The sequence below is a fragment of the Trematosphaeria pertusa genome (genome assembly GCF_010094035.1).
Source record: "Trematosphaeria pertusa strain CBS 122368 unplaced genomic scaffold BU26scaffold_4, whole genome shotgun sequence".
In the NCBI taxonomy this organism is placed as follows: domain Eukaryota; kingdom Fungi; phylum Ascomycota; class Dothideomycetes; order Pleosporales; family Trematosphaeriaceae; genus Trematosphaeria; species Trematosphaeria pertusa.
In genome coordinates, this window is record NW_022987215.1 from 2,513,055 (window position 1) to 2,538,173 (window position 25,119).

The 25,119-nt window shown below is 54.3% G+C and overlaps 14 protein-coding genes and 1 non-coding gene across 15 annotated transcripts; 8 read left to right on the forward strand and 7 right to left on the reverse strand.

The window, feature by feature from the left end:
• The first annotated feature begins 96 nt into the window (after nt 1-96).
• Nucleotides 97-581, forward strand: BU26DRAFT_260055 (uncharacterized protein). The gene has a single exon (XM_033821256.1). It carries the CDS (start codon nt 147-149, stop codon nt 543-545), a length of 399 nt encoding a protein of 132 aa, XP_033687621.1. The 5' UTR covers nt 97-146; the 3' UTR covers nt 546-581.
• A 1,222-nt stretch (nt 582-1,803) lies between these two features.
• On the reverse strand, nt 1,804-2,115 carry BU26DRAFT_562346 (uncharacterized protein; the record flags this gene model as incomplete). Its single annotated transcript, XM_033833019.1, has 2 exons — nt 1,804-1,967; nt 2,046-2,115. 2 exons carry the CDS (start codon nt 2,113-2,115, stop codon nt 1,804-1,806), a joined length of 234 nt encoding a protein of 77 aa, XP_033687622.1.
• Nucleotides 2,116-2,856: 741 nt separating this feature from the next.
• On the forward strand, nt 2,857-6,141 carry BU26DRAFT_480382 (uncharacterized protein; the record flags this gene model as incomplete). The annotated part of the gene is made up of 1 exon (XM_033825705.1): nt 2,857-6,141. One exon carries the CDS (start codon nt 2,857-2,859, stop codon nt 6,139-6,141), a length of 3,285 nt encoding a protein of 1,094 aa, XP_033687623.1.
• A 584-nt stretch (nt 6,142-6,725) lies between these two features.
• On the reverse strand, nt 6,726-8,527 carry BU26DRAFT_562348 (prenylcysteine oxidase-like protein 1 precursor; the record flags this gene model as incomplete). Its single annotated transcript, XM_033833020.1, has 3 exons — nt 6,726-7,692; nt 7,744-8,311; nt 8,410-8,527. The coding sequence occupies 3 exons, from the start codon at nt 8,525-8,527 to the stop codon at nt 6,726-6,728; spliced, it is 1,653 nt and encodes a 550-aa protein (XP_033687624.1).
• A 282-nt stretch (nt 8,528-8,809) lies between these two features.
• Nucleotides 8,810-10,608, reverse strand: BU26DRAFT_602971 (uncharacterized protein). Its single transcript, XM_033835393.1, has 2 exons — nt 10,139-10,608; nt 8,810-10,065 (listed from the first exon to the last, which is right to left on the reverse strand). The coding sequence occupies exons 1-2, from the start codon at nt 10,422-10,424 to the stop codon at nt 9,086-9,088; spliced, it is 1,266 nt and encodes a 421-aa protein (XP_033687625.1). The 5' UTR covers nt 10,425-10,608; the 3' UTR covers nt 8,810-9,085.
• A 448-nt stretch (nt 10,609-11,056) lies between these two features.
• BU26DRAFT_453012 (uncharacterized protein) lies at nt 11,057-13,768 on the reverse strand. Its single transcript, XM_033824816.1, has 3 exons — nt 13,622-13,768; nt 13,468-13,572; nt 11,057-13,416 (listed from the first exon to the last, which is right to left on the reverse strand). Exons 1-3 carry the CDS (start codon nt 13,646-13,648, stop codon nt 11,209-11,211), a joined length of 2,340 nt encoding a protein of 779 aa, XP_033687626.1. The 5' UTR covers nt 13,649-13,768; the 3' UTR covers nt 11,057-11,208.
• A 779-nt stretch (nt 13,769-14,547) lies between these two features.
• Nucleotides 14,548-16,724, forward strand: BU26DRAFT_421221 (glycoside hydrolase family 32 protein; the record flags this gene model as incomplete). The annotated part of the gene is made up of 6 exons (XM_033823398.1): nt 14,548-14,739; nt 14,797-14,878; nt 14,945-14,960; nt 15,008-15,586; nt 15,634-16,456; nt 16,506-16,724. 6 exons carry the CDS (start codon nt 14,548-14,550, stop codon nt 16,722-16,724), a joined length of 1,911 nt encoding a protein of 636 aa, XP_033687627.1.
• Nucleotides 16,725-17,257: 533 nt separating this feature from the next.
• BU26DRAFT_517217 (uncharacterized protein) lies at nt 17,258-18,299 on the forward strand. The gene is made up of 2 exons (XM_033828516.1): nt 17,258-17,332; nt 17,405-18,299. Exons 1-2 carry the CDS (start codon nt 17,307-17,309, stop codon nt 18,243-18,245), a joined length of 867 nt encoding a protein of 288 aa, XP_033687628.1. The 5' UTR covers nt 17,258-17,306; the 3' UTR covers nt 18,246-18,299.
• Nucleotides 18,300-18,415: 116 nt separating this feature from the next.
• Nucleotides 18,416-20,028, reverse strand: BU26DRAFT_562353 (uncharacterized protein; the record flags this gene model as incomplete). Its single annotated transcript, XM_033833021.1, has 2 exons — nt 18,416-19,684; nt 19,732-20,028. 2 exons carry the CDS (start codon nt 20,026-20,028, stop codon nt 18,416-18,418), a joined length of 1,566 nt encoding a protein of 521 aa, XP_033687629.1.
• Nucleotides 20,029-20,292: 264 nt separating this feature from the next.
• On the forward strand, nt 20,293-21,521 carry BU26DRAFT_602976 (ClpP/crotonase). Its single transcript, XM_033835394.1, has 2 exons — nt 20,293-20,767; nt 20,818-21,521. The coding sequence occupies exons 1-2, from the start codon at nt 20,442-20,444 to the stop codon at nt 21,386-21,388; spliced, it is 897 nt and encodes a 298-aa protein (XP_033687630.1). The 5' UTR covers nt 20,293-20,441; the 3' UTR covers nt 21,389-21,521.
• Nucleotides 21,469-22,211, reverse strand: BU26DRAFT_260171 (HIT-like protein). Its single transcript, XM_033821257.1, has 3 exons — nt 22,042-22,211; nt 21,909-21,991; nt 21,469-21,834 (listed from the first exon to the last, which is right to left on the reverse strand). The coding sequence occupies exons 1-3, from the start codon at nt 22,073-22,075 to the stop codon at nt 21,550-21,552; spliced, it is 402 nt and encodes a 133-aa protein (XP_033687631.1). The 5' UTR covers nt 22,076-22,211; the 3' UTR covers nt 21,469-21,549.
• A 30-nt stretch (nt 22,212-22,241) lies between these two features.
• BU26DRAFT_517219 (uncharacterized protein) lies at nt 22,242-23,427 on the reverse strand. Its single transcript, XM_033828517.1, has 5 exons — nt 23,215-23,427; nt 23,000-23,168; nt 22,833-22,949; nt 22,599-22,785; nt 22,242-22,549 (listed from the first exon to the last, which is right to left on the reverse strand). The coding sequence occupies exons 1-5, from the start codon at nt 23,244-23,246 to the stop codon at nt 22,305-22,307; spliced, it is 750 nt and encodes a 249-aa protein (XP_033687632.1). The 5' UTR covers nt 23,247-23,427; the 3' UTR covers nt 22,242-22,304.
• BU26DRAFT_517220 (Metallo-hydrolase/oxidoreductase) lies at nt 23,362-24,409 on the forward strand. The gene is made up of 3 exons (XM_033828518.1): nt 23,362-23,512; nt 23,565-23,577; nt 23,624-24,409. Exons 1-3 carry the CDS (start codon nt 23,429-23,431, stop codon nt 24,364-24,366), a joined length of 840 nt encoding a protein of 279 aa, XP_033687633.1. The 5' UTR covers nt 23,362-23,428; the 3' UTR covers nt 24,367-24,409.
• A 148-nt stretch (nt 24,410-24,557) lies between these two features.
• BU26DRAFT_t21 lies at nt 24,558-24,654 on the forward strand. The gene has a single exon. It is a non-coding gene; the product is annotated as a tRNA-Ser (tRNA).
• On the forward strand, nt 24,560-24,839 carry BU26DRAFT_517221 (uncharacterized protein). Its single transcript, XM_033828519.1, has one exon. The coding sequence runs from the start codon at nt 24,606-24,608 to the stop codon at nt 24,798-24,800; it is 195 nt and encodes a 64-aa protein (XP_033687634.1). The 5' UTR covers nt 24,560-24,605; the 3' UTR covers nt 24,801-24,839.
• The last annotated feature ends 280 nt before the right edge of the window (nt 24,840-25,119 follow it).

Genomic DNA, 25,119 nt, shown 5'->3' on the forward strand with positions numbered 1-25,119 from the left:
TCTCGGGTCTCCTGATTATTATTCAGAGTTCTATTGCCGTAGCCTCTGCTAGCAATCCACTCTTAACGCTGTTTACTAACCCATACAGCTCAGCAAGGTTCGTCCGTCTGTTTTATCTTCTACCCGTTCGCTGCCCCCGCCCTGTAATGGACATTCGCGCCTTCCGTCCTAATCGAGTAACGCCATCAGCACTCGTGCACCGACGATACCAACTACGCCAAAAAGCAACCTTCTCGACATCTCCTGCAAGACATTTTCCCACAAAATCCTCGCCACTTCTCCCTTCAAACAAGCCTCGTCACCCTCCCGTACCCCATCGCCCTTCCGCTCCCATCGCACCGACCCCAAAGCGCCGGGAATGCAGCTCGCGGCCCACGTGCCACGCGTGCAACCCGTGCTGCCCATCTGTACAACATGGGTTCGGCGAGAGCAGCGCCCTGGAAGTACGGGATGAGAGACGCGTGGTACAGAAGGGCGCCCGAGCTCGCAGAGCACAGGGCGGAGTACAGGATGGAGTGAGACACGAGGCCTGGATCTGTGCGTAGGCCAGTGAAGTGTCTGCGGAGTCGTTCGGCTGCTTTATACAAGCGGATGGCGGTCCCGAGCATGCTAATTACTAGGCTGTACCGTCACCAAAGGCCGTCGGTGTTGATCCCGATGGATTATGAGTCCGGCTAGGGCTGCAAGCGTGAGAGAGATAGTGGAGGCGCCACTTGGTGTTCTGGAACTTGCGCGGAGAACGCTGCACCGCGATGATACACAGCGTCGTTCCAAAAGTTAAGAGCGCAATATACTGCATAAGCCTAGTAATCCTCGTACCTCACTCCGCAACACATAGGTGTTAGGTTAGAGCGTGCGACTAGACTACGAAATTTCCGGAACCACTTAGCGTTCGGGACCGTTATTGGAGCGAGAGCATGCGCGATCGAGCTTGTGGGCGGTCTCGTCTATTCTCAGGGAATGAATGTGTCTTTTAGGCATGGCCTAGTTTAAAAACGCACGCCGCGTCCTGGAGTATAGTTAGTTAGTAGTGCTTCGCGGCGTTGTGCGAGACTCTGTATTCGACACGTAGGCTAGTCAGTATCTTGTGCTGATATAGACGGATAGGCATTCTAGGTCCTTCGGAAAGGAAGTGGCTTGCAGTCGGTCGGCTATAGCAGGGAGGATGTTTCGTGTTTGAATGTTCGATTGCACACGGACACACTCACGCTGCGAGCATAACGGACTGCATATAGCCTTCGGGTGCTTGCTCACAGTTGTACGGTCAGTGTCGTACATCGTGAACCAACCAGAGACCACAGTATCCCCTTGCCTCCTCGCATGGAACGCGTACTGCAGCTGTCCCTGGAGTCTTAGCTCGAGATCTTAAATCCCTCACCGGGATGCACCGGGGGCTCTAAAGAATACCAGATCCATCGCTCTGCTCCGCTCATAAGGCAATAGGGCGGCGTTCGCAGATGCGAAGAGTGGCTTTGCCTAATCGCGTTATCCCGGTGCAAAGGTGGTCTCTGAAGCATTGTTGGGCTTTTAGATTCTAGTAGCAAAGTCGCGACATGGGTTGGAAACGAAGTGGTACCTTTCTCCCTGTCTGATGGGATGGGACTTTTGTAAAGCGAGCTTGTTACCTATGTTAAATCCACTGAACAGCCTCTCCTTAGCCCATGATCAGATCCCTTATTGTTGTTCTTCTCTTAACATCTAACCCGTAAACTTTCTATAATGACCGCTGATCAAACCTCGGGTCATTCTGGTTGCTCTCGAAGTGCATGTGCTCTTCCCATCCCCTCCCGGACTTTAATTCCTCTATCGAGACCCGTAGTTCGGTCCTCCAATCCTCTTCTCGCCCCTCTGATTCGCACCCGCATCCACGCCGACATTCGCGTTCCCACTGTCTGATGCTACGGGCCGCTCGCCGGGCGCGGGCTGCTCTTTGTGAGCAGGGGCGTTGGGTGCACCGAGGCCATGGGCTGTAATCAATTATTAGCAATCCGTGTTTATCCAGAGGGGAGGCGAAGAGGGCCAGAGAGGGCTCATGGATAGTGTACCTTCAGCGTCCTTCTTGAGGAACGAGGGCGCGGCGGCGTTGGACTGGCCGGGGGTTTTGGAGTGTGGCATTTTGGGGTGTGCTTCGGAAAGGTGGTGCTGTGGATTGGAGGTGCAAATGATGTTAGAATGCGACGCTTGCAGTCGGTTCGAAAAAGTATTCTTAAATTCTTTGATTTGATGGAGAGCGTTGAAATATGCCTGGTACAGATCCTTTGGGGCGTGTGATGTCATCTGCTGTGGTGGTTGATGTCATGTTCCGGGAGCACATGCAGAGGACCCACATTTCTGCGGTTACCATATCTGATCAAAAATGCCATGGTGTTTCTGCATCGTCAACGTGCCTGTGGCGCCCAGCGATATTGTAGTAGCAGCAAGTAAGTTCGCGGTTTAAAATGCGTTCCGCCGACCCAAGACGTGTATCTATCGTCATTGGAGAAACAGTCCGAAAGAAAGGAGCGGATAGGTGTTCAACAAGCCTTCAGCAAGGGGTGAGCGCGATTGTGGCCCAATGGAATGCAGGTTATTCAAGTACCATTCGACCCCTCGAACGTATATAAAGGACTAAATCGTTTCCTACGCTTTTGACGTGGAGTCTCTGCGAACTCGTGTTCCACCCACGGATAAGTGCCAATGTTTCAAGTGTTGATGTTTCAAGGCGGTTGCCCCCCGCAACGTTCCTATCAACATCGCGTCGCGTCCGTGCCTTCCCAGTCGGTTAAGCGCCAGCGGAGACCCAACTCAGACCTCCCTCGATCGCAGTATCATCTCCAAAAACGCCCCTACGGCGCGCGCCATCCTACCGAACCCATCATGCGCCGCTACGCAGAGGCAACGCCATGCCCTGCGCCGAACCTATCTTTCTCTAGCAGTCGCTATAACGAATACACGCGCCGCTCGTCCCTCTACGCGCCAAGCAGCTATTCGACAGATGATACTACCACGAACATAGAATACACGACAGAAATACAGGCGAATTTGAGGAATGCAAAGCCTAGGCGGCCGGCGCGCGGCATGCGCAAGTCAGCGTTTAACCCGTCGCTGGATATATTTGAGGATGTGGCGCAAGAGGAGGAGCAGCAACAGCAGACAACTGTGGAAATGAAACGGGCAAGCAGAACTTCGATTATACCTCAGGGAGGTCTTGAGAAGAAGAGCACGATATTGGCGCAGAAGGCGCAGAAGATTCATCTCCCTGCGCCGCAGGTTCAGGAGCCGCAGCTACACAAGCCGCAGCGCAGACGTGTGTCGCAGCTGCTTGTAGACAGGCAGGCCCAAGAGAGCAATGCTACAGTGCAGCTGCGAGAGGATGTCCTCGAGCAGTGGGAGCTGAGGAAGCAAGGCCCGAAGAAGGATCCGCGCCGAAGGACCATCTACGTTCCATCCGACGATACAACCATCATGACCATTCATCCCGGGCAGCCTACGCAGAGGCCGCGGAATCCCAGAGAGAAGTCGCCGGATATTGGATTGGATCTGGTCACTCTGTCGGAAGAGGAGCCGGAGAACCTGGTACCCGTGCTGAAGAAGGAGAAGAAAGCTCCACGCAAATCGCTGGCTGTTCCGCCGAAGCGCGTGCCTCTGCAGCATTCATCGCGGCAAAGCGTCTCTTTTGCTAGCGATGTGTTTGGTCAGGGCGGGGGTAAGGAGAATGTTCCGCCGGGCATGCAGGTATTTGAGAGCAAGTCCGGCACGCATATCGAGTTCAACTTTGGCAAAGAGGAAGCGAAGAGGCCCGCGGTGAAGCCTGCTAAGGTCCACTTCAATACGTCGTCATCTGACACGAAACCACAAGCGAAGACAAAGTCGGAGGGCACTCAAAAGCGATTGCGGTCCCAGCTCAGCTACGACGGATCGCCAGCGAAGTCCATCAAAGCGAAGGCGGACAGCATTGCATCTACACTACGTACAACTAGCACGAAGCCTAGCATCAAGACTGTCAAGAGTCGGGTATCCAAGGTCGATCGAGGCCCTCTTTCGTCCTCGCCATTCCACACGGATAGATCTCCACCTACAGCACTGCGTCGCCAGAGGGCAGAACGAGCGCCAACGAAGATTACTTTGATGCACGAGGTCGGTAAGCCGCAGACCCAAGTGCCCAAGGAGAAGTACCCTGTCCTTGCGGAGGATCTGGCGCGGCCCGAGCTCTACGAAGACAATTGGCTTACCTATCAAGAGGTAGCCATTACCCAGCTACTGAACTGTATGTTCGACTCAGCCAGCAAGGATCCGAACGCGGAGCAGAGCCCCGAGGAGCTGAGGAAGAAGCTGCTTGGGCTGTATCACGACCCTGCGATCCCCCTAATGCATAAGCGACTGCAGGCTTCCCTACAGTATGGCGCGTTGAGCATACCAAAAGATCTGCTGGCTCAGACACTTAGGCTCAAAGACGATGTCGGCCTCCGGAAGAGGTTCCTGAACCTGTGGGTCAAATCGTACGACCTCGCATCGCTTCGAGTGGCCGCCGAAACTGTCATTGGACGCCAGATCACCATTCCATCAAGGCTTTCGAGCGGTAGCACCAGCTCAGATGACGGATCTCGTTCAATGCGAGCTGAGCGAAGAGCTATCGAGAGCTTCTTGGATACGTTCCTGATCCGCAACGAGGATGCTGCTCGCCCGAAGAGTGGAGTGGGAAGCATCGCCAGCATCGCGCGAGGCGATCACCAAGCCGACGACTTCGGCTCGCAAGGCTGGTCCTGGAGGCGAACGGCTCTGCGAAGCCTGATGCTAATCTACCTCCTAGACAAGGCGAAAACCGCAGACATTCTTCCGGGCTGCCTCTTCCAGTCTACATCGTCGTACAAGGCTTCCACAGACGTGCTCCACGCCCTATCCAACATGCTCCTCCCTTCTCATGGCGACATCACACGTCCGCTAGGCCATCTCAACTACAAAGTCGAGCACGCCCAGTATCCCTTGCAAGAGTATACTTACCATATTGACAACATCGCCATCGACCTTCGTGATGGCGTCATTTTAACCCGTCTTGTGGAGCTCCTGCTCTACCCGCCTTCCACGCTCATCGCGCTGCAGGAAGCCACCGTCACTATCACCATGCCCACCGGCGACGTTCTGACCAGTACTTTCGACTTTGCGCAAAAGGAAAGCTGGGTTCTCTCGCAACATCTCAAGTTCCCTTCTATTGGCCGCGCTCAGAAACTGTACAATGTGCAGGTCGCGCTGTCAGCCCTGAGCGGCATGCGTGGGATCCCAGTCCAAGCCGTCGGCGGTATCAAAGCAGAGGATATCGTCGACGGACACCGTGAGAAGACGCTCAGTCTGCTCTGGTCGCTGGTTGGGAAATACGGTCTCGGATCCTTGGTCGACTGGCCGCAGATCGTTAAAGAGATCGAGCGCTTCAGAGAAATGTGGTACACCAAGCGCGACAACTACGAGAAGCGAGAATTGGATTCAGATGACGATGAAGCAACGACGGAGCTGGATGGACTAGAATACCACAAGCGGCTCCTACTCTCCTGGTCCCGCTGCATCGCGCGTCTGCATGGACTGCGCGTCACGAACCTCACAACCTCCTTCTCCAACCCGAAGGTCCTCGAAGCAATCGTCGATACATATCTTCCGTCTACTCTTATCTCCGCCACAACGTCCTCTCGTCTCAGCCTAGCTGCGAAGTTGAAAGCAACGGGCTGCTCCACCTCCTTCATCGCGCTCTTCACGCCCCAGCATACATCAGCGAAGACCATCCCCTCGAAAGACTTCACCCTCCTCACTCTGTCTTTTCTCGCGTCTCGGCTCCTCCCGCTCAGCCTTACGCACCGCGCCGCTGCTACGATCCAACGCTTCTACCGGCGCCGCCTACTGCGGCAGCACATCCATAGGCACATCATGCTCATGCGACTTGCCGCTGACTGTGCGGCCGTCGCACAAACGAGGGAGAGGTTGGTGGGCGCCGCTGTGGTGATACAGCGAAGGTGGAGAGACATTTTGGAGAGCAGGAAGGTACAGATGGAGGAAGATGTGATGAGGTTTCAGGCTCTGGCCAGGGGATGGGCGATCAGGCGGTGGGTGCGGCGCGTTACTGGGGGCCGGATCGGTGGGAAGGAGAAGGTTCGACGGATGCGAGGAGGCTGGTGAGGGTTCTGGTGTCATGAAGATTTCTCAAGGATGGCGTTTTCCGATGCTAAGGGGCAGGCTCGGGGTCTTTCCATGATGAATTACGCCGTTTGTAATCCACTCATCTTCTCTGCGGATGCAGGGCAAGACACTCCATTTCATCCATGCGTAGATAGCGAGCGCCAGATACCATATCACAAATTGCAAGCATTTCCAATTGTTTATTGGATTCGTCGCCACCAGTCAGCCTCACGGGTTCATGAATCAGGCCCGTACTTTCCTAACGATGAGGTGCTCCTCTAATCCCACCAGCCCTTGCCATTGCCCTACCCTTACCCCGCGACGAACCTGGCCGAAATCCTGCGCCTCTCCCGAAAACCTCAAATCGCCAGCAGCACGCCGACCGCCAGCCCATCCACGCGCCGGCCAACCGGTATGAGAAGACGCGCAGCACCGTGGCGTACAGACAGATGATGCCAAACCAGCCAGCGAGCAAGCGCCAGCGGAAGCAGGACGACTTCCAACTAGGGCATGACAACCATAGCAAAGAGGAGGGCCGCGGGACATCTGTGTAAAGTGTGGATATTAGCTAGCAGTAATGGGACTCAAAGCTTTGCTTTGAGCGGTTTCTGCTGCCCCTGTGCGTTGTCGAGAGGTTTGAATTGCCATGCTGCGTCATCACCCTGTACTTTCAGGGTCTCACCGTCTTGCTTAGGTTCTGGCTCCCCGGCGCTCGTCCACTCGTCAACAATGAGCTGCGCGACGTTCTTCCCCATCAGCGCGCTCGTCTCCATCGTGCTGATGAAGCTCTCGATGCCGCTGGTATACCACAGCCCCTCATCTAGCTTGATCTCATCGAATGTTACGCGCGGGAACTCGTAGGGATACGAGTGCCAGACTTTGTGATATATCCAGCTAACGGCGCCATTTGGGTCGCCGTCCTCCGCTTCGTCGTCGGTGACCTTGCGGCCAAGGATGTTAGAGAGGAAGGTGGAGTTTATACGGTGTGGCGAAAAGATCTTGTAGACGATTTCGGGACGAGGTTCGGGTAAGAGAGGGTTCACGCCATTGCCGACGATAGAGACGCTGAAGAAGCCGGGGCTGCCGCAGCCGTTGGGGTCGGAGCCGTGGCTTTCACTGGGTGGGAGGGTGGTTAGGACGTATTGGGGGACTTCGCTGCCGTCTTTCATCCCGAATGCTGCGGGGTCGAGCTTGAATGGCGATGCAAAGAGCGTTACGTGGAGTTTTACGTAAGGGATCTGGTCCGGTGTATGCTTCGGCTGGGGCTCAATAACGAGGCTGGAGGACTGGAGAGGTGCAGCAAGGACGATATCGTCGAAGGTCGAAACCTCGCCCGAAGAGGTAGTGAGATTGTAGGTGTTATCTGGTTGCTTGGAGATCTGAGCGATCGTGGTGTTGAGATGCGTTGAGATGGCAGACGACGAGTGCAGCATGCGAGAAAATATCTGCCAATTTCCGCCGGTAATTGACATCGCACCGTTGGCGGCCATGCATACCATGGTCTCGAGACCGTGTATCAGGCCCAGGTTCTGCGCGTAGTTGACCCGCGTACTGTGCCACCGTTAGCAAACATGTATTCTGCATCTTCTCTCATCGACTCACCTCGCCTGCACGATCTCAGTCGCGAACTTATCGCTAACCCCCTTCTCTTTCAGAAACTGCTCCCCAGTAACGCCCGTAACCTCTAGCAAGCCCGCCTCCTGAACAGCCTCGCTGAGACTGCTCCACGGAAACAGGGGCTTCTCGTACATCTTCAAGAACCTCGCCACCGTGCTCTTCATCAGGCCATTCGTCTTGATCGGACTATATCCATATCTCCAAAGCAGTTTCGCCAGATCCCACCAACCATTATCACCCGAGCTAATGAAAACGAACTCCTTGCCATTCCATACGCCCAGCTCTGGTGTACCCTCACGAGGCTTTTCGAGCTCGTGGGCCGCAGTCGTGAGGTTGAAGGTTTTGGAGGCGGAGACGAGGATGTGGTTGACTTCGACGAAGATGGACGCGCCGAGCTCGACGGGTTGCTTTGGGTCCGACCACGCGTGCACAGTGGTGCAGCGGCCGCCGATATGTGAGGATCGTTCGAAGACGTGGATTTGCGTGGGGATGCCGGCATCCTGGGCGGACTGGGAGAGATGGTACGCGGCGGATGAGCCTGCCGCGCCGGCGCCTGCGGAATTGTTAGCATTATGCTTAGACGCTCAATAATTTGAATTGTGGGTTTCAAGGAGGGCTACTAGAGCAATTGGAAGCTTGGAGGCCTCTTACCGATGATAGCGACTCGCTTCGGCGCCATCTCAGGCTCAGCCAGCACGCCGTTCCCGCTGCTGCGGAGAGCTTGAGAGAGGGGCAGCAGAAGCGAAACAGCGAGAGTATTCAGAAGCATCTTCTGGAAAATTGAGGGTTGCTGCTGTAGAAATATGTACGAGAATGGCTGGATAGCACTGGAGCAGACTGCTTAGTCCATTGCGCGAGAAATTGGTGGTGAGATATACGCCTGTTGGTGGAGGCAGCTGCGGGGAGCATTGACGCGTATGATTGGAGCCGGGATCAGGGAGTGCGACCGCGAAGCCGCGAGGGAAGACCATCTCGGTAAGGCGCCGTGTTGCGAGCCTGTAGATCAGAAGTTCAGAATAGTCGCGGACAAAGCCTTTGTTATTGATATGTTATTCAAGTGCCATTGAAGTATAGTGAAGACTATGCATCCACCCCCGCAAACAAGCATAAATAACCTCCAATGTGAATATCACTTCTCCGACCTAACTCCTTGATCGCTAATTCCAAACGGGTATATGCTATAGCAATGGTAGGAAATGAGAGTCGTAAATCATAAGGAAACATAAGTCGTGACCTATTGAAGGCATTCGCAGTAAACCAACCTGACGCCACCCCTTCCCTCGTCTTTCCTACCTCCTTTCAGTACCGAGCAGGGCAAGTCGTGAGCTCAAGAAGCCTGCGCCGACCCACGCCTCAGAAACCCGAAAAATCCTTTCTTCGCCTTGGGCCTGTTCTCCACAGCCGGCATCGGATAGCCGTTCACAGCCGCCTCTGCATTCAAGCGCTCAGCTTCCTGGTAGTTCCATGGGGTCGTCCAGTTCCGTTGGGGAATTTCGCCCAGCTTGGTGCTATCAGAGGCAAATGTATAGGTTGACGGCGTAGCCTTATCGATCCTTCGCTTGACAGGGCTGACGGGAGGAGGAGATGTGCGCTTCTCCCGAGGTGGTGGGCTTTTCCGAGGAACGTGGGCCTTGGGCGGTGGGAGTCGGAGATCCATGGGAGGAATGGGGTCTGGGAGCATGTGTGGCCATGTTGTGGGACGAGGTCCGTCGAAGGAGCCTGCTCGTCTTCTCCCAGAGTGAGGAGGTGCATGTGCTTTCGTAGTTGGTGGCTTTGCAGTCGGATACGGATCTATGGGAGCATATTGAGGCAGCGGAGACGCCAGCGGCGGCGTGTACGGTGGGCTCGCCACGGTCGAGTGCGACTTCGTCGAACTAGAGCTGCTCGCCGAGCCTTTCCGCGTCGTCTTCGGTCGCACGACGACGAGTTGCGTCTGATTCGACGATTTAATAGGCACCCGTGTTATCACAGGCCCATTCGATCGCTGCCGTGAACTAGACTGCTTCCTCTTCTCAGGGCTTCCACTCCGACTAGCAGCTCTAGAGCAGTCCTGATGCTTCATGCTCCCGCATCGCGGACACCCACCAATGCGATGGACTTGCAGCTGCGACTGGCTCAATCGCTGATACAGCTGGCTCAGAGAACTGATAGCCTCCATCCTTGAAGCCTCAGACAGATTCGTCAAGGACTTGTAGTCCAGATTGAGATGGCTGTGCTTTGTGTCGTGATTTAGGAACGTCGCAATGATGCCAACGAGCCCAGTATTCAACTTTATCAGCGTCTCCGCGAGGGAGGCATGTGCGATCGCTGCTCGGACACCCTGATCAGCGCCATCTTTCCAGGAACAACCATGAAGCTAGAATTGTGGTATAGAACTCACCATCACCTTTCGCAAACCGTTCCCCGGCCCTCCCATAATGGCTCTCATAGCTATTCTGAATATCCTTCGGCCCTCTCCTCAATGAGTTACTCAACTGCAACTCCGCACTGCTTGCTTCCTCTCCGTCTACCCTCCTACTCTTCTTCTTCCTTCGTCTCCTCCTCTCCCTCAGCCGCTTAAAGATATTGAGTCCATTCGTAAACGCATGAATCAGATTAGACACACAATTCGAGACCTCACCGTCTGCTCTCGCACCCTCACTTTTCGCCAAATCCATGGCGGTCATTTTGATTCAAAAATACAGTGTGCGAAGTGAAGTTTAGTCCGCGAGCAAACGAGAGAACAAGGTAGGTAGGAGTCACAAGTGTCTAGCGGGGAGCAGCCTGGGCACCGCTCCATAGTTATCCGTTATCCCCATCCCGGCCAGACGAGAGGCTTAGCTCGGTCCCTCGACAAAGTACGCCCTGGTTCCTGCATCTGTGACTGGCGAGACGCATTGCGGTCGCCCTTGTGTCTTCCTCGTGCGCAGATAGCCGCCCCGAGACATTGTCTTGGACGACTTCTGGGCTCTGAGTGGTGGCGGTGTTTCGCGAAACTCCCGCAAATCCCTGCACAAGCGCCCAATTGGGGTGCTAGGGCACGGCGGGCTGCTTGCTCGGTAAGCTCCCCGCACCAAGCAATGCTATAAAGTGGTCCAGTCGCCGTTTGTCTAGATGGCGAGTGGAGTGGGATGATAAAGCGACACCATATGCAGCCCTGGAGGGCGAGGGTTGTTGATCGCTGGTGGTGAGTTGGCCCTGATGGCTTCATTTCAATGCCCTATGCCCGGTCGAGCACACGCTGTGTATGCATGCACCCCACGCAATGCAAAGCCAGTTGGCCTTTACGGACGAATTCGCCAATACACTGTCAGTATGTGTCAGGGGAAGAATTTCTTGTTCAATATTGACAAGTGCTCTGGACCATATCCACCTCAGTACAGCTTACACGTCTCCGAGGATGACCTTCTATGCATGAATCCCAAACGCCTCGCTATGCAGTGCAGACCGAAAATGCTTGTTGTAGTATTCCTAACCGCTGTCCTCCGCGTCTTCCACCGTAGCTGCCCGCCTGGTCACATTCTGGCCATTGGAGCTACTTCGCGCAATCGCAGAGCTCGATCCTTCGGCCTCGCTGTTCCCCGGAACGTTCCCAAAACTCCAGCTAGACTCCAGCGAGCTCGGTTCAGCAGGTTTTGAGGATGAATCCGCTATGGGGCTAAAAGCCGCTGGAGCTCCAGATGAAGAAGGCCTTGGTGCTGAGGACTCAACTTGAGGGTGAGCGTTGGCCGGCGGGGATGCCGAAGGTGCAGCTTCCGTGGACGCTTGGGACTGGCCATTCCCCAGCCTAGGTGCTAACGCCATCGGTCTCAACGTCCATCCCTCAGGGAGCACCAATCCTTCCGGCAAGCCAGCGTCACCCTGGCGTAGAACCGAGCCGCTCGCGAAGTATGCTTGCGGGGTCATTGGAGTGAATGCGGATTGCGTGTTCAAGGGAGCGATAGGGGGCAGCTCCTGACCAGTAGCAGCCGTGACGCCAGACGCTTGCTGAAGGCGATTCAATTCGCCCAGGAGAGCATGGATATACTCGAGTTGATCGTGCTGTGCATTGAGTTGACGAAGTGACTCGATGATGTTCTGCTGTAGACGCAATATATCGGATTGAATATCGGCCGGATGCTGAGGGACCGCTCCAGGAGCGGGAGGACCCGGAAGGTTGAGGACCGGCAGCTGAGGAACTGCTTGATTTTGGCCTGGATGGAAGGGCTGGTTCTGGTTTTGGTTTTGGACAAGCTGTTGAGCGAGATTCGCGATGACGTTATTGTTGTTGTTGATGTTGTTGGCGTTGCCCTGTTGATTAGGAGGAGGTAAACGGAGATTGCCCAGAGCAATACGAATAGGACCCAAGTTGAAGACCCGCACGTTGCCTGCGGGTCGGTTTGGTTGTACTCCTTGCGGAGCCGGTTGCCCCGCCTGTGCAGCCTGTCCTGGTTGGGCCCCTGGGCCTGGTTGGGCATTTCTTAGATTACCGGGAAATATTCCTCGAAAGCCGCCTCCGAGTGGTGCTTGGTTCTGTTGGTTCTGCGGCCCCTGGGCTGGTGCATTCTGCTGATTGTTCTGTGGGGATGCTTGGGCAAGCACAGGTCGTCGACAAGTAGGGCAGACTTGTTGCCTCTCAAGCCAGCTCCTTAAGCAGCTAAAGTGCAAGATGTGTCCACAGGGTAGCTTCTTCGCTCTCTGTCGCTCATCGACGCGTCGGCCTGGTTGTGCTCCGTCCGCTCCTGGCTCCGCCCATGGCCGCATCTCTTCGCGGCAAACGATGCAGGTGTTTTCCCGGTCGAGTTCCTCAGCCGTGGCATCAGGGTAGCGGGCGTTCATGTCTCTGGTGGCGTTTCGGTATTGAATAAAGTCGTTAATCCTCTTGATGAAAGAGCGGATGGTCATGAAGAGGTCTCTCATGATATGGATAGGAATGCCGTAGAAGGCCATGAGGATCATGAAGAAGCCCAGATACACCACGGACTTGATGAAGTCGGTAGTGAGATCAAGATAAAAGACCCACCGGCCCTTCTCTTCCCAGCCGGGCACATCTCCGTCGTCGTCGTCGTCGTCGTCGTCGTCGTCGTCGTCGTCTTCTTCTTCTTCCTCCACCGCAAGCTCAGCTGCGCCTTCCTCTGTGTTTACCCGCTCCCGCGCCTGTTCCCTGGCTTGTTCCCTAGCTATCCTTCGAGCTTCTTCCCGAGCCTTCTCTTGACGGTGGGTGATGACAAGCTCCACAAGCGAGAGGGTGTACCGCAATAGAGTCGAAACGGACGCAATCGCTAATAGCACGTATTCAAACCCGAACATGACCATGACACCTGGTCGCGCATCTTGTAGTATTGCATCCACGCAGTATCGCGTCATGAAAACGTCGAAGGCCACGGAGAGGAGCAGGGAGCTCATCAAGCGAGTGTGGAAAAGTCTCGGATTCGCCGGTGGTTGCTGCTCGAGGAACTCGACTCGTCCTTCTCCTATCCACTGCCACACTTTCCCAGCCAGGAGACACAGGAACATGGTGAAGAACCACATGCCAATGTCATCTCGGAAGATGGTCATTGCCAGCAACGTCTCGCTGACAGCGAACCACGCCTTATCATATAGCTGCTCAGTTTCGATCGGGCGGAGCGGCCCGTAAAAGAGTCGTTGGAGTCCATATCCGAAGCTTGCTGTGACGATGAGCGCAAGGTTGATCAGGAACTGGCGCATCGTTAGCATGTAGCCATAGTCACGGAGGGTCAGAAAGCCTACCATAAGAGAGCCGGTGCTCTGCGAGATGTATACGGCGGCTGAATAGAAGTTTGGCCGCTCATAGTATGCGCGCAGAAGCACGACGTTAGCCAGGACGGCCGATCCCTAGGAGCTATGAACATTTCGAATGAGTATCGACGCGGGAGAGACGTACCGCGATGTATATCTGTAACCTGCCCATGGCGCAAGAGCGATGCTACGACGAGGTCAACAAGGGAGCGGCGATCTCCATCTGAGGGAGTGAAGGGCCTCAGACAGCAGAGAAGTTGTGGATTGTTTGGTCGCGGCGTAGTTCTTTGACACGTTTGCTTATCCGGGGAAGCTCCGGCGCTCACGTGACCGCGACTGCCGATGACGAACACGCCAAGCCCACCGCACCTCGCGTGGCACAACAACCTTCGCCTGTCATGGATTCAAGTCACCTTGCATGTTCCAAACGCTTTTTCTCACCTTAACACTTCCGTCATTTCCGAGGTATTTAAGGGCGGTGGAATGGCCGCTAACAATCCCAAGATCCAGATCTACGGGCTTCAGTCAAGCCGAAGAATCTTCCGCTGCTCGGTCGAATACTCGGAGACAATACTGAGCCGAATACTCTACGAAATAGCCTAACTACCGTACCTACCAAATCTAGCTGGATCCAGGCGGAGCAGTATCCGGCGCGGCCTTTAGAGCAAGCTCGCCAGACCTCCCCCGCTTTCCAAGCCGTTGTTATTCTCTCCGGTTGTGCACACCTGCGTCATCACCTCCCTCCGTGCTATGACCGCTCACTCGCTGGTGCATCCGGTCCCGCCCCTCGTGTTTTTTTTGCGGGGAAGGTTAGGAACGTTGCATGGGAGTTGCCAGGATCAACCGAAAACTAATACCTACTAGCCATGGCAACCTTTTTGTGCGTTCCGATGCCTGTTCTCCAAGACCTCCACATTCACGGCATTGGGTAATTGACAAGCTCTATTTTCCCCTGCATCGCTCTAAATGCTATATAAAAGACCCAGGGCACCCTGGTAACCTTGACCATTTCTGGTACTTGTATTTCGTTCGGAATCACCAGAACCAACCCAGGTCTTTCATCGACAGAAGATGTTGTCGTCTGTCTCAGTCTTGAGCATTCTGCTCTTCGCAAGTCGCAGTGCCATTGCCCAGAGCGGCACAAACACGACCACGCTCCCAGATGTCTTAGATGCGTCAACAATAGAGTCGCTGGGAAACAACAGTCTCTTTACTAGATGGCGACCTACATCGCACTTCATTGCACCTGCCGGATGGATGAACGTAAGTATTGTCCTCTGCGCGTTGACTGCCTCCCGCCATATGTTGACCTATTTCTAGGACCCTTGCGGTATGATGTACGATCCAACAAGAGATACCTACCATCTCATGTACCAATGGCACCCATATCACATCAATTGGGGTACGTCTCCAGCTCGCCTTCAGCTCGGTTTGAACGTAGAACAGAAGGTCAGCTAACTCTGAATAGGAAACATTTCTTGGGGGTAATTCAGTTGTTCCCGGGGACAATATCCGCGCTAATCTAGAGCAGACATGCTACTTCCAAGGACCTCATCACTTGGACCGACATGGGAGGCTGGGAAGGCAATGACGCCGAAGCCATCGTCACTGGACCGGTCGGATCTTATAATGGTCTCGGCATCTTCTCAGGTACTGCGCAGCCCGTCAACATCCAGGGCGAGCAAGATGGCACCCTCTTGGCTTTCTATACTTCCGTCTCACACCTACCAACGAACTGGCGGATTCCGTATCAGGATGAGACGGAAACTCAGAGTCTCGCCATCTCAACCGACGGCGGAGAGACGTGGGAGGAGTATGAGAATAATCCAGTCATTCGTCATCCGCCGGAGGGATGGAATATAACCGGATGGCGCGATCCGTTCTTCGAGCCCTGGCCGGAAATGGATTCGATCCTCGGCCAATCCGAACCCCATTACTACGCCGTGTTTGGGTCTGGTATCAAAGGTGTCGGGCCCCGCGTTCCGTTCTACAGCGCTCCCGCGAATGACTTGACGAACTGGACTTTCTTAGGCGCTCTCTGGGAGCCTTCTGCAAACGAGAGCCTGGGTAGCGCGCTCGAAACTGGATCCTACGCCTTTAACTTTGAAGTGTGAGTTCATGCGCCACAAGCCATAGAGCCGTTATTTATTGCACTAGGTCTAACTTCTTTTCGTTGACGGACGAAGATGGCGAGGTCCACTACTACGTTATGATGGGCGCGGAAGGCGGTAACACCACCTTCTACCCGCGCGCATCATCAGGCCTCTGGAATGAAGGCACCGTAACCAGACGCGAAAATGGGTCCGCTCGCTTCACACCAGTGGCGGGAGGCGCTATCGACTCCGGCCTTCTCTACGCCGTAACGAGCTTCGACGACACGAAGAACAACCGCCGCGTGCAATGGGGCTGGGCGAACGAGGAAAGTAACAATTTTGGCCTCACTCAGCAAGGTTTCCAAGGCTGCTTTGGTCTACCCCGCGAGATGTACGTGATGAAGACGAAAGGATTGATCAATGTCAATGGTAGTTTGACGTCGCTTGGTAATACACGCGTAGTCGAGCAGAGTGATGGTACCTTTACAGGGTATACGCTCGCTGCTCGCCCTCTTCCGGAGGTGGTGTCCGGTATCCGAAACGGTACCACCCAGCGGAACATCGCAACCAACGGGACTTCCACCTCCAGCAGCATGGCCGGCACGGGCAGCAGCCACATGGAGCTCATGGCTACATTCAGAAACTTGACGGGTTCTGCCGGTTTGACAGTCGCTGCGTCTCCTGGGGGCGAAGAGTATACCACGATTTCCTTCGACCCGGCGAATTATACCATCAACGTTGATAGGTCGCACTCGTCGACTATCGGTGAGTTTGCGAACTATACCGTTGTCGGGTATTTCTATCCGTACACCTTCGCGCAAACGGGCACAGAGGATGTGGAGATGCACGTCTACGTTGACGGTTCCCTGCTGGAGCTTTACGTCAATGTAAGTATCTCTAATCGTCTCAGAATACGCTCGATACTAATGCAATTAGGACCGCTTCTGGCTCACAACGCGCATCTATCCATCTCGAACCGACAGCACAGGCTTCGGCATCTACGTCGGCGACGGTGCAAGCGTCGAAGTCTCTGGCCTCACCGTCTGGACCGGCCTCGCGAACATCTTCCCAGACAGGCCGTTGAACTCAAGCAGCCAGCTCGTATTCGACACGTCCGAACAGACTAACAACTACACATGGTGGACTGGAAACTAGGCCCGGCTTCCGAAAAGGCGCCTCGATCGCTCTTGTCCTGCTTGTATAGTAGATAAAACACCACCAATGCATCTTACTTTCCTCCGTCAACGTGCATTCCGCGCCGCGGAATACCAGCCTAGATCCCCGCGTGTTGCTGCTGCATCGGCTTTCCTGAACAGCTCACCCCGCATTGCCTTCCCCCACCACGTGTGTACTGGTCTCTCGTGCGACCGGGTAAATTGGAAGAATGCCCATTCGAAGCCGGCAGCAGTGGAAATAAGAAAGCATGATGCTGTTATGTCCAGTTGGATGTAATATATAAATTCCCGCAACCTGGTTGCCTGTAGCATCGTGCATCTGTTGTATTTGAGACTCGATCCACCTATTGACCGGCACTACAGAAGATCTAAGGCACGAAGCAGAGACAGTTGCATTTGGGGAAATATTTTTGGATGAAATAAGAAAATGGCGGAAGAACAATACACGCTCTCGCAGGAGCAAATCAATCACTTCCTCGAGCATGGCTGGCTCAAGCTGTCTAACTGCTTCACCCGCGAACAAGCCGAAGAGCTCCAATCGACATTATGGACGCGCTTAGGAATGGACCCTAATGACATGTCGACATGGTAATTCCTCATCCCGCTTACGGCTCATGTTTCCTGCGATCTCCTTAATAATCCAGTTTTAACATGCCCCAGGACAACCGAACGCACAAACATGCCCTGGCACAACGCCTTCAACGTCGCGGACCTTGCCCCCAAAGCCTGGGCTGGCATCTGCTCTCTCCTCGGCGGCTCCTCGCGCGTAGACCCCGAAGCATCCAGCTGGAAAGACAGCTTCATCGTCAACCTCGGCACGCCCGCCGGTCACGACAAAGTCGTAAACCCGCAGGAGCTCACCGGCTGGCACGTCGACGGCGATTTCTTCGTGCACTATCTGGACTCGCCTGAGCAGGCACTGCTCGTCATCCCGCTGTGGAGCGACATTGTTCCCGGAGGAGGTGGGACGATGATCTGCCCAAGGGCGATTGATGTTGTGGCGAAGCATCTGTACGAGCATCCTGAGGGCGTGAGTCCGCGCATGTCGCCGCGGGCGCAGAACCCCGAGTTCAAACAAGAAGCCCAAGGCCTGAAATGGTTCAACGAACTTGCCAGCGCTATGCCTGATGAGGCGTTCGTCGAAGCGACTGGTGTCGTCGGCGACGTGTACCTGCTGCACCCACTGATGCTGCACTCAGCGAGCAATAACCAGCTGCGCAAGGTGCGGGTGATTACAAATCCGCCTGTGAGCGTTCGAGAGCCATTCTGTTTCGATAGGGAAGATGGCGCGTATAGTGTTGTGGAGAGGAAGACGCTGAAGGCGCTGGGGAAGGGGAGGCTTGAGGGGTGGAGGATTCAGGGTGACAGGAGGAGAATCGTGCCCGAGAGAATGAGGATTCAGCAGGAGATGAAGAGGAAGGAGGAGGATAGGTTGAGGAAGTTGAAGGAGGCGACCGAGGGAGTGGAAGTGAGGACGGCGGAAGTAGAGCCAGTGGCGTAGAGGCCAGCCGTCTAGGACCATGCCTTTCGGGGATGACGCTTAAAGACGTAGTGGCGGGCTTCGTACAGCGAATTGCCGCTCATCCGCGGCCGCAACATTCTCTCCATTTAGCTGCAAATCGAACCTAATCCTTGCCTTCTCTTTGTCTTCCTTCAAAGCAACTAACATCGCTACTCTTCCGATTTGGGTCCATTGCTCGGCAGAGGGGGTCGGGAAGCAGGGCCATGAACCAGGACAAGGTTTTCAGGTGGCCGGTTGTCCGTGAAGGGGTAAGATGGACGGACATTGAGTTTGACGCGAGGCAGTCGCTGCAACTCCTCCACGTCCTTGGAGAGTAGAATGTAGTTCCCGCCAATTTCGCCCCACGATGCAGGTTGGTTGATGTGGATGTTCACACTAGGGTATTCGTTGGAGAGGAATTGACAGATTCGCATCCATGCCTTCTCGTTATGGTGATCTCGAACAGTTATTTCGCTCGGCTGCTCGTGTTCTTCTTGGCCTTTATCTTCGGTCGACCACCTGAGGGAGGTGTTATCGAGGATAATGTTCTTAAGGTTCGGCCAGTCGGTGAAGAACATGTCGCGAAACCAATCCGGATCGAGAAAAAAATCGCGGAGGCGTAAGGTCTCAAGCCTGTTGTGTTTGAGATGGTGCAGCAGCCAGACCACAACGTTGTCGTTGGAGTCCGTTTCCTCTCCACTAGTGAAGGCAAGATTTGGCGAGTCGCCGACTTCCTCGCGGAATTCCAGATACCTTAAGTTTCTTAATGCACCGAGGACTTTCTTCCAGTAACGAAGCAGACCTGCGCTTCCGGTATCACCAGTCCACTCGAGTTCCCCATGCAGACCGTCCACACCTCGGAGAGTTATTGAGAGTTCGGTTACTCCAAGAGGCGGCTGAAGTGATAGGAACTGGGAATTTCTGTACACGATGCTCAGCAGACGATTTACGGTCGCGAAAGAGTTGAAATTGTCCATATTTGCCATGGACAGCTGGAGCGATCGAACGGTCTGCGGTGCACCTTCTAGAACAAGGGCGCTTGCCCAAGCCATGTTGATCGTCGGATCCTCGACGAACGGCGGTTCGGCTTCACATGTAACGTGTCTCCCGAATTGAGAAACGAAGACATTAGTGTACGTGCCGGTTGGATGATCCACTCGCTCGCAGCACCCAACTCCTATATGCTGCAAGTTCGGAAAGTAGTGAAAGACCTGACCCCACGACTGTTGCGCGTTCCTGAGTAAGACGTACCATCGGCGGTTGTCGACGAACGGCTCGACCAAGGCTCTATGGTAATGCCCGCAGTACTGGCGTTGTTCGTTGGTCAAATCATCCGGCGTCTCCGCGTCGTAATTATGGCACAGACGCCGCATCGTTATGTCTTCGATAGTATCAAAGTCGTGCTCAGTGTCAACTTCCCATCGAATCGCTGGCGGCACCTACGAGAGTCAGCCGGTGGACGCCCGGACTGTGGGTAGTAGCTGACCTTGACTTGGATTGTCTTGACGTGTTTCAGGAGCCCAGCGTTGTCTTCGTTAACAGCGAAACGCTCTAGAAAGCTTGCCATGCCAACAATGACATGTTCGAGGGCCATGTCACGAAACATGAATTCCGGCACCCATTCGCGGAGACAAGGATGTGCAAGGTTAGCACTCTTGAGAGGAGCCTTGCATCCTGGACGCAGTTCTTCGGGTCCTGATGGTGCCAGATGAGCAACAATAAGCCTTCGAAGCTCTGATGGTAGAGTGTCTAGTGTAGGGGCCGGTTTGGTAGTATGAGACATTGTGCCATTGAGAGGCGGAGGTGGTGAGTCGTCCATCGAGATACGCAATAGCAAGCACCGGAAGGCTAAGTGCTCTGGCAATGGCAAGGCGTTCAATATCGTTGTCCTATTTTCGCTTGTCGGGGCCCCCGGGAAGACTTCTGGAGAGAGTTCCCTTCTGAATGAATGAGGCAGGCAACGATGATACTCGCTTAGTTATCCAAAATCATCATGGCGGTCATAGCTCCCTACCCCGAAGATAGCCGCCACATGGCTCTCGGCCTCCATCCCGACGCGTTCGGTTCGTAATATTGCAAAGGGAGTCCAGAGAACCCTTCTCTCCCTCCAAGGCTCACCCTGCCTCCAATCGTTCTCGGAGATATCGAACTGTCCATTTAACCCGCAATTCTTCGACCTCCGAATCCCCTGCAAGCATGCCTCTTCTCTTCCGGCCCACGTCACAGCTATTTCTGCGCCAGATCCAGCGCTGTGCGTACTCAACCGCGCCGTCGAAAGTCCTAAATGTCACCAACATTCCCGCGCCCCATTGCGGCAGCATCCGCATACTCTCGCTCAACCGCCCCGCCGCACGCAACGCCATTTCAACAGAATTGCTCGCCGAATTGAAGCACCAAATAAAGAGCGTACACGATGAAGGAAGCAGAGGACCTACAAGGGCTCTAATATTAGCTAGCGATGTGGACTCCAGCTTTTGCGCGGGCGCAGATCTCAAGGAGCGCGCTTCCTTTACTCCCCAAGAGTAGGCGCAGTGTTTCCACCATCTGGTATTGAAGCTAACAAGACCTCTAGTACAGCTAACTTTCTCAAATCTCTCCGGAAGACCTTTAATTCTATCTCAAATCTACCCCTCCCCACGATCTCCGCCCTTGCGGCTCCCGCGTTCGGCGGCGGCCTTGAGCTCGCTCTGACAACCCACATGCGCGTCTTCGCCTCCACAACGACCGTCGCGCTCCCTGAAACGCGTTTAGCGATCATACCAGGCGCAGGAGGGACGTATCGCCTGCCAGCACTGATTGGGCAATCTCGGGCGCGAGACCTGATTCTTACGGGACGAAGAGTTGGCGCACCCGAAGCGTACTTTTTGGGGCTCTGCGATAGACTGGTACAAGTGACAGCGGAAGAGGCACAAGAGCCGGGCGCCGCCAGGAAGAAAGTGCTCGAGGAGGCTGTGAAGCTTGCTCGAGAGATCTGTGAGGGTGGGCCGATTGCGATACAGGCTGCGATGGCAGCGGTCGCGGGCTGTGCTGTAGGCGAGGCGGCGGAGAATATGGCCTATGATATGGTGGTCAACACGCAGGACCGCGATGAGGCGCTGTTGGCTTTCAAGGAGAAGAGGAAGCCGGTTTTCAAGGGCCGATGAGTAAACCAAAAGAATCGTATACATCCGACGGACTTCATGCATCACTCCGGTTCCCAGGGACGGGATTGCAATGTGACCATTTGCGCATTTGTAGTATTTCTTCCAATGTCTCCCTCCGCCGCCCCCTCCCTCCAGGCACCTAGCCTCCCGAACCTAGTCCCTCACATCTTCGACTTAATCTCCTCTAACAGCTTCTGCAACTCCCCTTTATCCGCCTCCTTCGTCGGCCAGCCAATGCCCAACCCCTCCTGCTCATTCGGCTTCGGGATCAAATGGAAGTGCACATGATCTACAACCTGGTGCGCAATCTTTCCATTGTTCTGAAGCACATTGTAGTCCTGGATGCCCTGCGCAAGCGCGATTTTCTTGGTTACCGAGAGCACTTCGTGCAGGTGCTCGTCGGGGATGTCGTGGAGTTTTGCGCCGTGGAATTTCGGGATGATGAGCTGTGTAACCCGTTGTTAGCAATTGTACTGCTGATACGCGGAAGAGCGCAAAAAATTGTATAGAGAGGACGTACAGAGTGTCCTTTCGACAATGGACTGATGTCAAGGAATGCGAGCGTCTTCTCGCTCTCGAAGATCTTCATCGAGGGGATTTCACCTAGAGGGCGAATTAGGAGGCATTGAGAGGTGGCATTAAGGCGCACTAACCCCGGATGATCTTGCAGAAGATGCAGGCGGCCATTATGGTGCTCAAAGTTGGTTTGCTGTGACGTGATGTCGTGAGTTTCGGAGCTCTTGAGGTGCTGGCCGAGGAATGGAGGGGCAACTAATGTGGGGTAGCTCCGCGGCAGGGGAAGGCAAGTTTTGCCGAGCAGCAAGATTGAGAACATCAGGAGCACTTAAGTATACGAGGTCTAATGGGTATATTGAAAGTTACCATGGACACGAAAGTAGAGGATGGGTAAGGCACATCAGCTTTGCTTAGCCCACTTCCAGTCATGGCACTCGAAATTGGCATAGCACCTGAACTCGTTGCTGAGTCCTTTGGCATGCTTCACCGCGAAGTCGGTAGTGTGTATGCCGACTTTGGAGTACAGTTTCTCGATGAGAGTTTCCATACGTTCTCCGGTGCAAACGATCAAATGGAACGAGCCCGTCTTGTTCGCTGGATCCTGAGGCGTCCAAGACTCTGCGAGCCAGCGGACAGTCAAAGCCGCTGCATTCTGTCAGTTTATTAGACGTGGATATGGTCGCTAACGCCCTACCTTTAGTCTGGCAATCCTGGCTTAGAAATGGTGGATCGCAAACGATCCGGTCGAAAGAGCTTTTCAGCTCGGCAGGGAGTTTCATGGGCTGCTCAAAGTCGTATCGGACGAACTCTTTGAAGACAGCAAATCGCTCATCGTATTCGAAGAGGGTGAGTTGCGGTCTGCACGTGTACTCTCCGGACGACTGAAATATTGGTTAGTGATGTGGCAGAGGAGGACAGGTGGGCTTACCAGAAGATTCTTCAGCTGAATGAATGCGCTTGGAGCAGATACGACAGCTATCCGAGTCTCGTCTGTAGCTCCATCTAAAAGTTGCCGAGCAAGGGTTGTAGCGGTCTCGTCGTTGTACTACATTGTGATGAGCATTCGTTCCCCGTTCCTTGCTACGCCAGCCATACCCAGAATTGACTTGCATTCCAATCCTCGGCGAAGGCCTCCATGCTCAGCCTTCCTTTGCCCTCAAAATTATCTTCAGCCTGAGCTTTCAGATCTTCAAATTGTTTCTGTCGGGCATCTCGTTCGCCATAAAAATCTTTCAAGGCATCCAAGGCCCCAGCGGAGAGCTGTCTTCGCTGATTAGTGATGAGATTGCCTCACAACAGGACATACTCACGGCATATCGTCATCCTCATCGCTTGGCGCCATGTTAACTTTTCCGAGTGTACGCGTTGGCGGGAGCACCCCGAAAAGTGATAGTTTGTCCTGACGTCGGCGGTATCGATAAGCGGGCATCTAAACTCCGGACCTCGGGATCTCTCCAGTGAGTGAACATGCACTCGTTATGGCGATTACGTGCTCACTTCACGTTTCACAAACTCTATTCGACCATGGCAGAGCCTTTGGTACCTCTCCCAGTGGTTGAGAAGGTTAGCAGCCGGGTTATACGCGTGCTCGGCGGGAATCCGGGAAAGGTAGGTTGGAGCGCTTGTTTGTCTGCAACAGTGAGCGCTGATAATCTCCCAGTTCACACTGCAAGGTCCGCATCGCCTTCCATCTTTCTCGATCGAAACTAAAGCGCGCAGGAACGAACACGTATATCGTGGGTCAAGGCTCGAAACGATTGTTGATCGACACCGGCGAAGGCAAGCCCGAATGGATAAAGGCGCTTAAGTCGGTGCTGAACGAGGAGAAGATCACAATTGAGAAGACAATCCTGACTCATTGGCATCATGACCATATTGAAGGAGTACCCGACCTCTTGAAGCATTCCTCGAATACAAAGGTGTACAAGAAGGATCCAAAGGAGGGATGGCTGGACATAAGCGATGGGCAGAAGTTCGAGACGGAAGGCGCGACGCTCCGGGCGTTCTTCTGTCCGGGCCACACTACTGACCATATGGCGCTCGTCCTAGAGGAGGAGGATGCCATGTTCACGGGCGACAACGTGCTCGGCCAAGGTACTGCGGTGTTCGAGGATTACGCGACGTACATGAAGAGCCTCGACGGCATGTCGACGCAGTTCAAGGGGCGCGCATATCCGGGCCATGGACCAGTCATCGAGGATGGGTCAGGAAAAGTGCTAGAGTACATCAAGCATCGGAAAATGCGCGAGAAGCAGGTCTTGGACGTGCTGGCTCAGGAGAGGGAGGGCGGTTGGACGTCGATGGAAATTGTCAAGGTTATTTACAAAGACTATCCGGAGAATCTGTGGGCACCAGCAGAGAAAGGCATCCTGCAGATTCTCGAGAAGCTGCAGAAGGAAGGGAAGGTGGTGCACAATGAGCAGAAAGGGACGTGGTCGCTGAGCGGAAAGTCCACCCTCTAGTCAACCAATCAAAAGGTGCACTAATGATGACACCGATAAGGGCCTTGAGTGGTTGTGCCCCGCGCCTTCCTCTGACACAGCCCACACGAATGACGCCCCAATTTTCAACCCTCTGTGAAGCCTGAGCGGTTTTTGATGTCTGATATAAACATACTACCGGCAGAAAAAGGGTATTATCGGCTTCGATCGAAGACGTAGTGCCAGAGTGGTTAATGGGTTAGACTTGAATTACCTAATTCATGTCATCTAATGGCTTCGGCCTCGCAAGTTCGAATCTTGTCTACGTCGTAACCGCTCTCTTTTTGCTTTATGGTTCTACTTTCTCGTTCCTTCCCTTTCGGTCTTGCTATCGCGTTTTATTCTCTTGGTGCTACATCATCCATCGTCATCCATCTTCTGTTTCTACATCACACTCCTCTATCTTAGGGAAGTAATGAGCTGCCACCACCCACCTCGCGGATTTAATATGAAACCCTTTTTTTTTTTCTTAAGTAAACGCCTTGCGCTGAACTGCCGCTATTATGGCTCGAGGATATTCCTTCCAGCCCACTCCCCAGGTTGGTCCGAACCACACACATTCCCATCGCACTAGAGGAACCGAGAGCCCGTTCGTGATAAGATTTTCTACACCGGAAACCCTTCGCTCAACTCCGACGGCGGTCTGCCGCTATGACCGATTCGCAACAGGAAGTAACCTCTGGTGTTTGAAGGTTCCTTCGGGAGGGTTGGCCGATTGCAGTGTAAGAGGAAGCC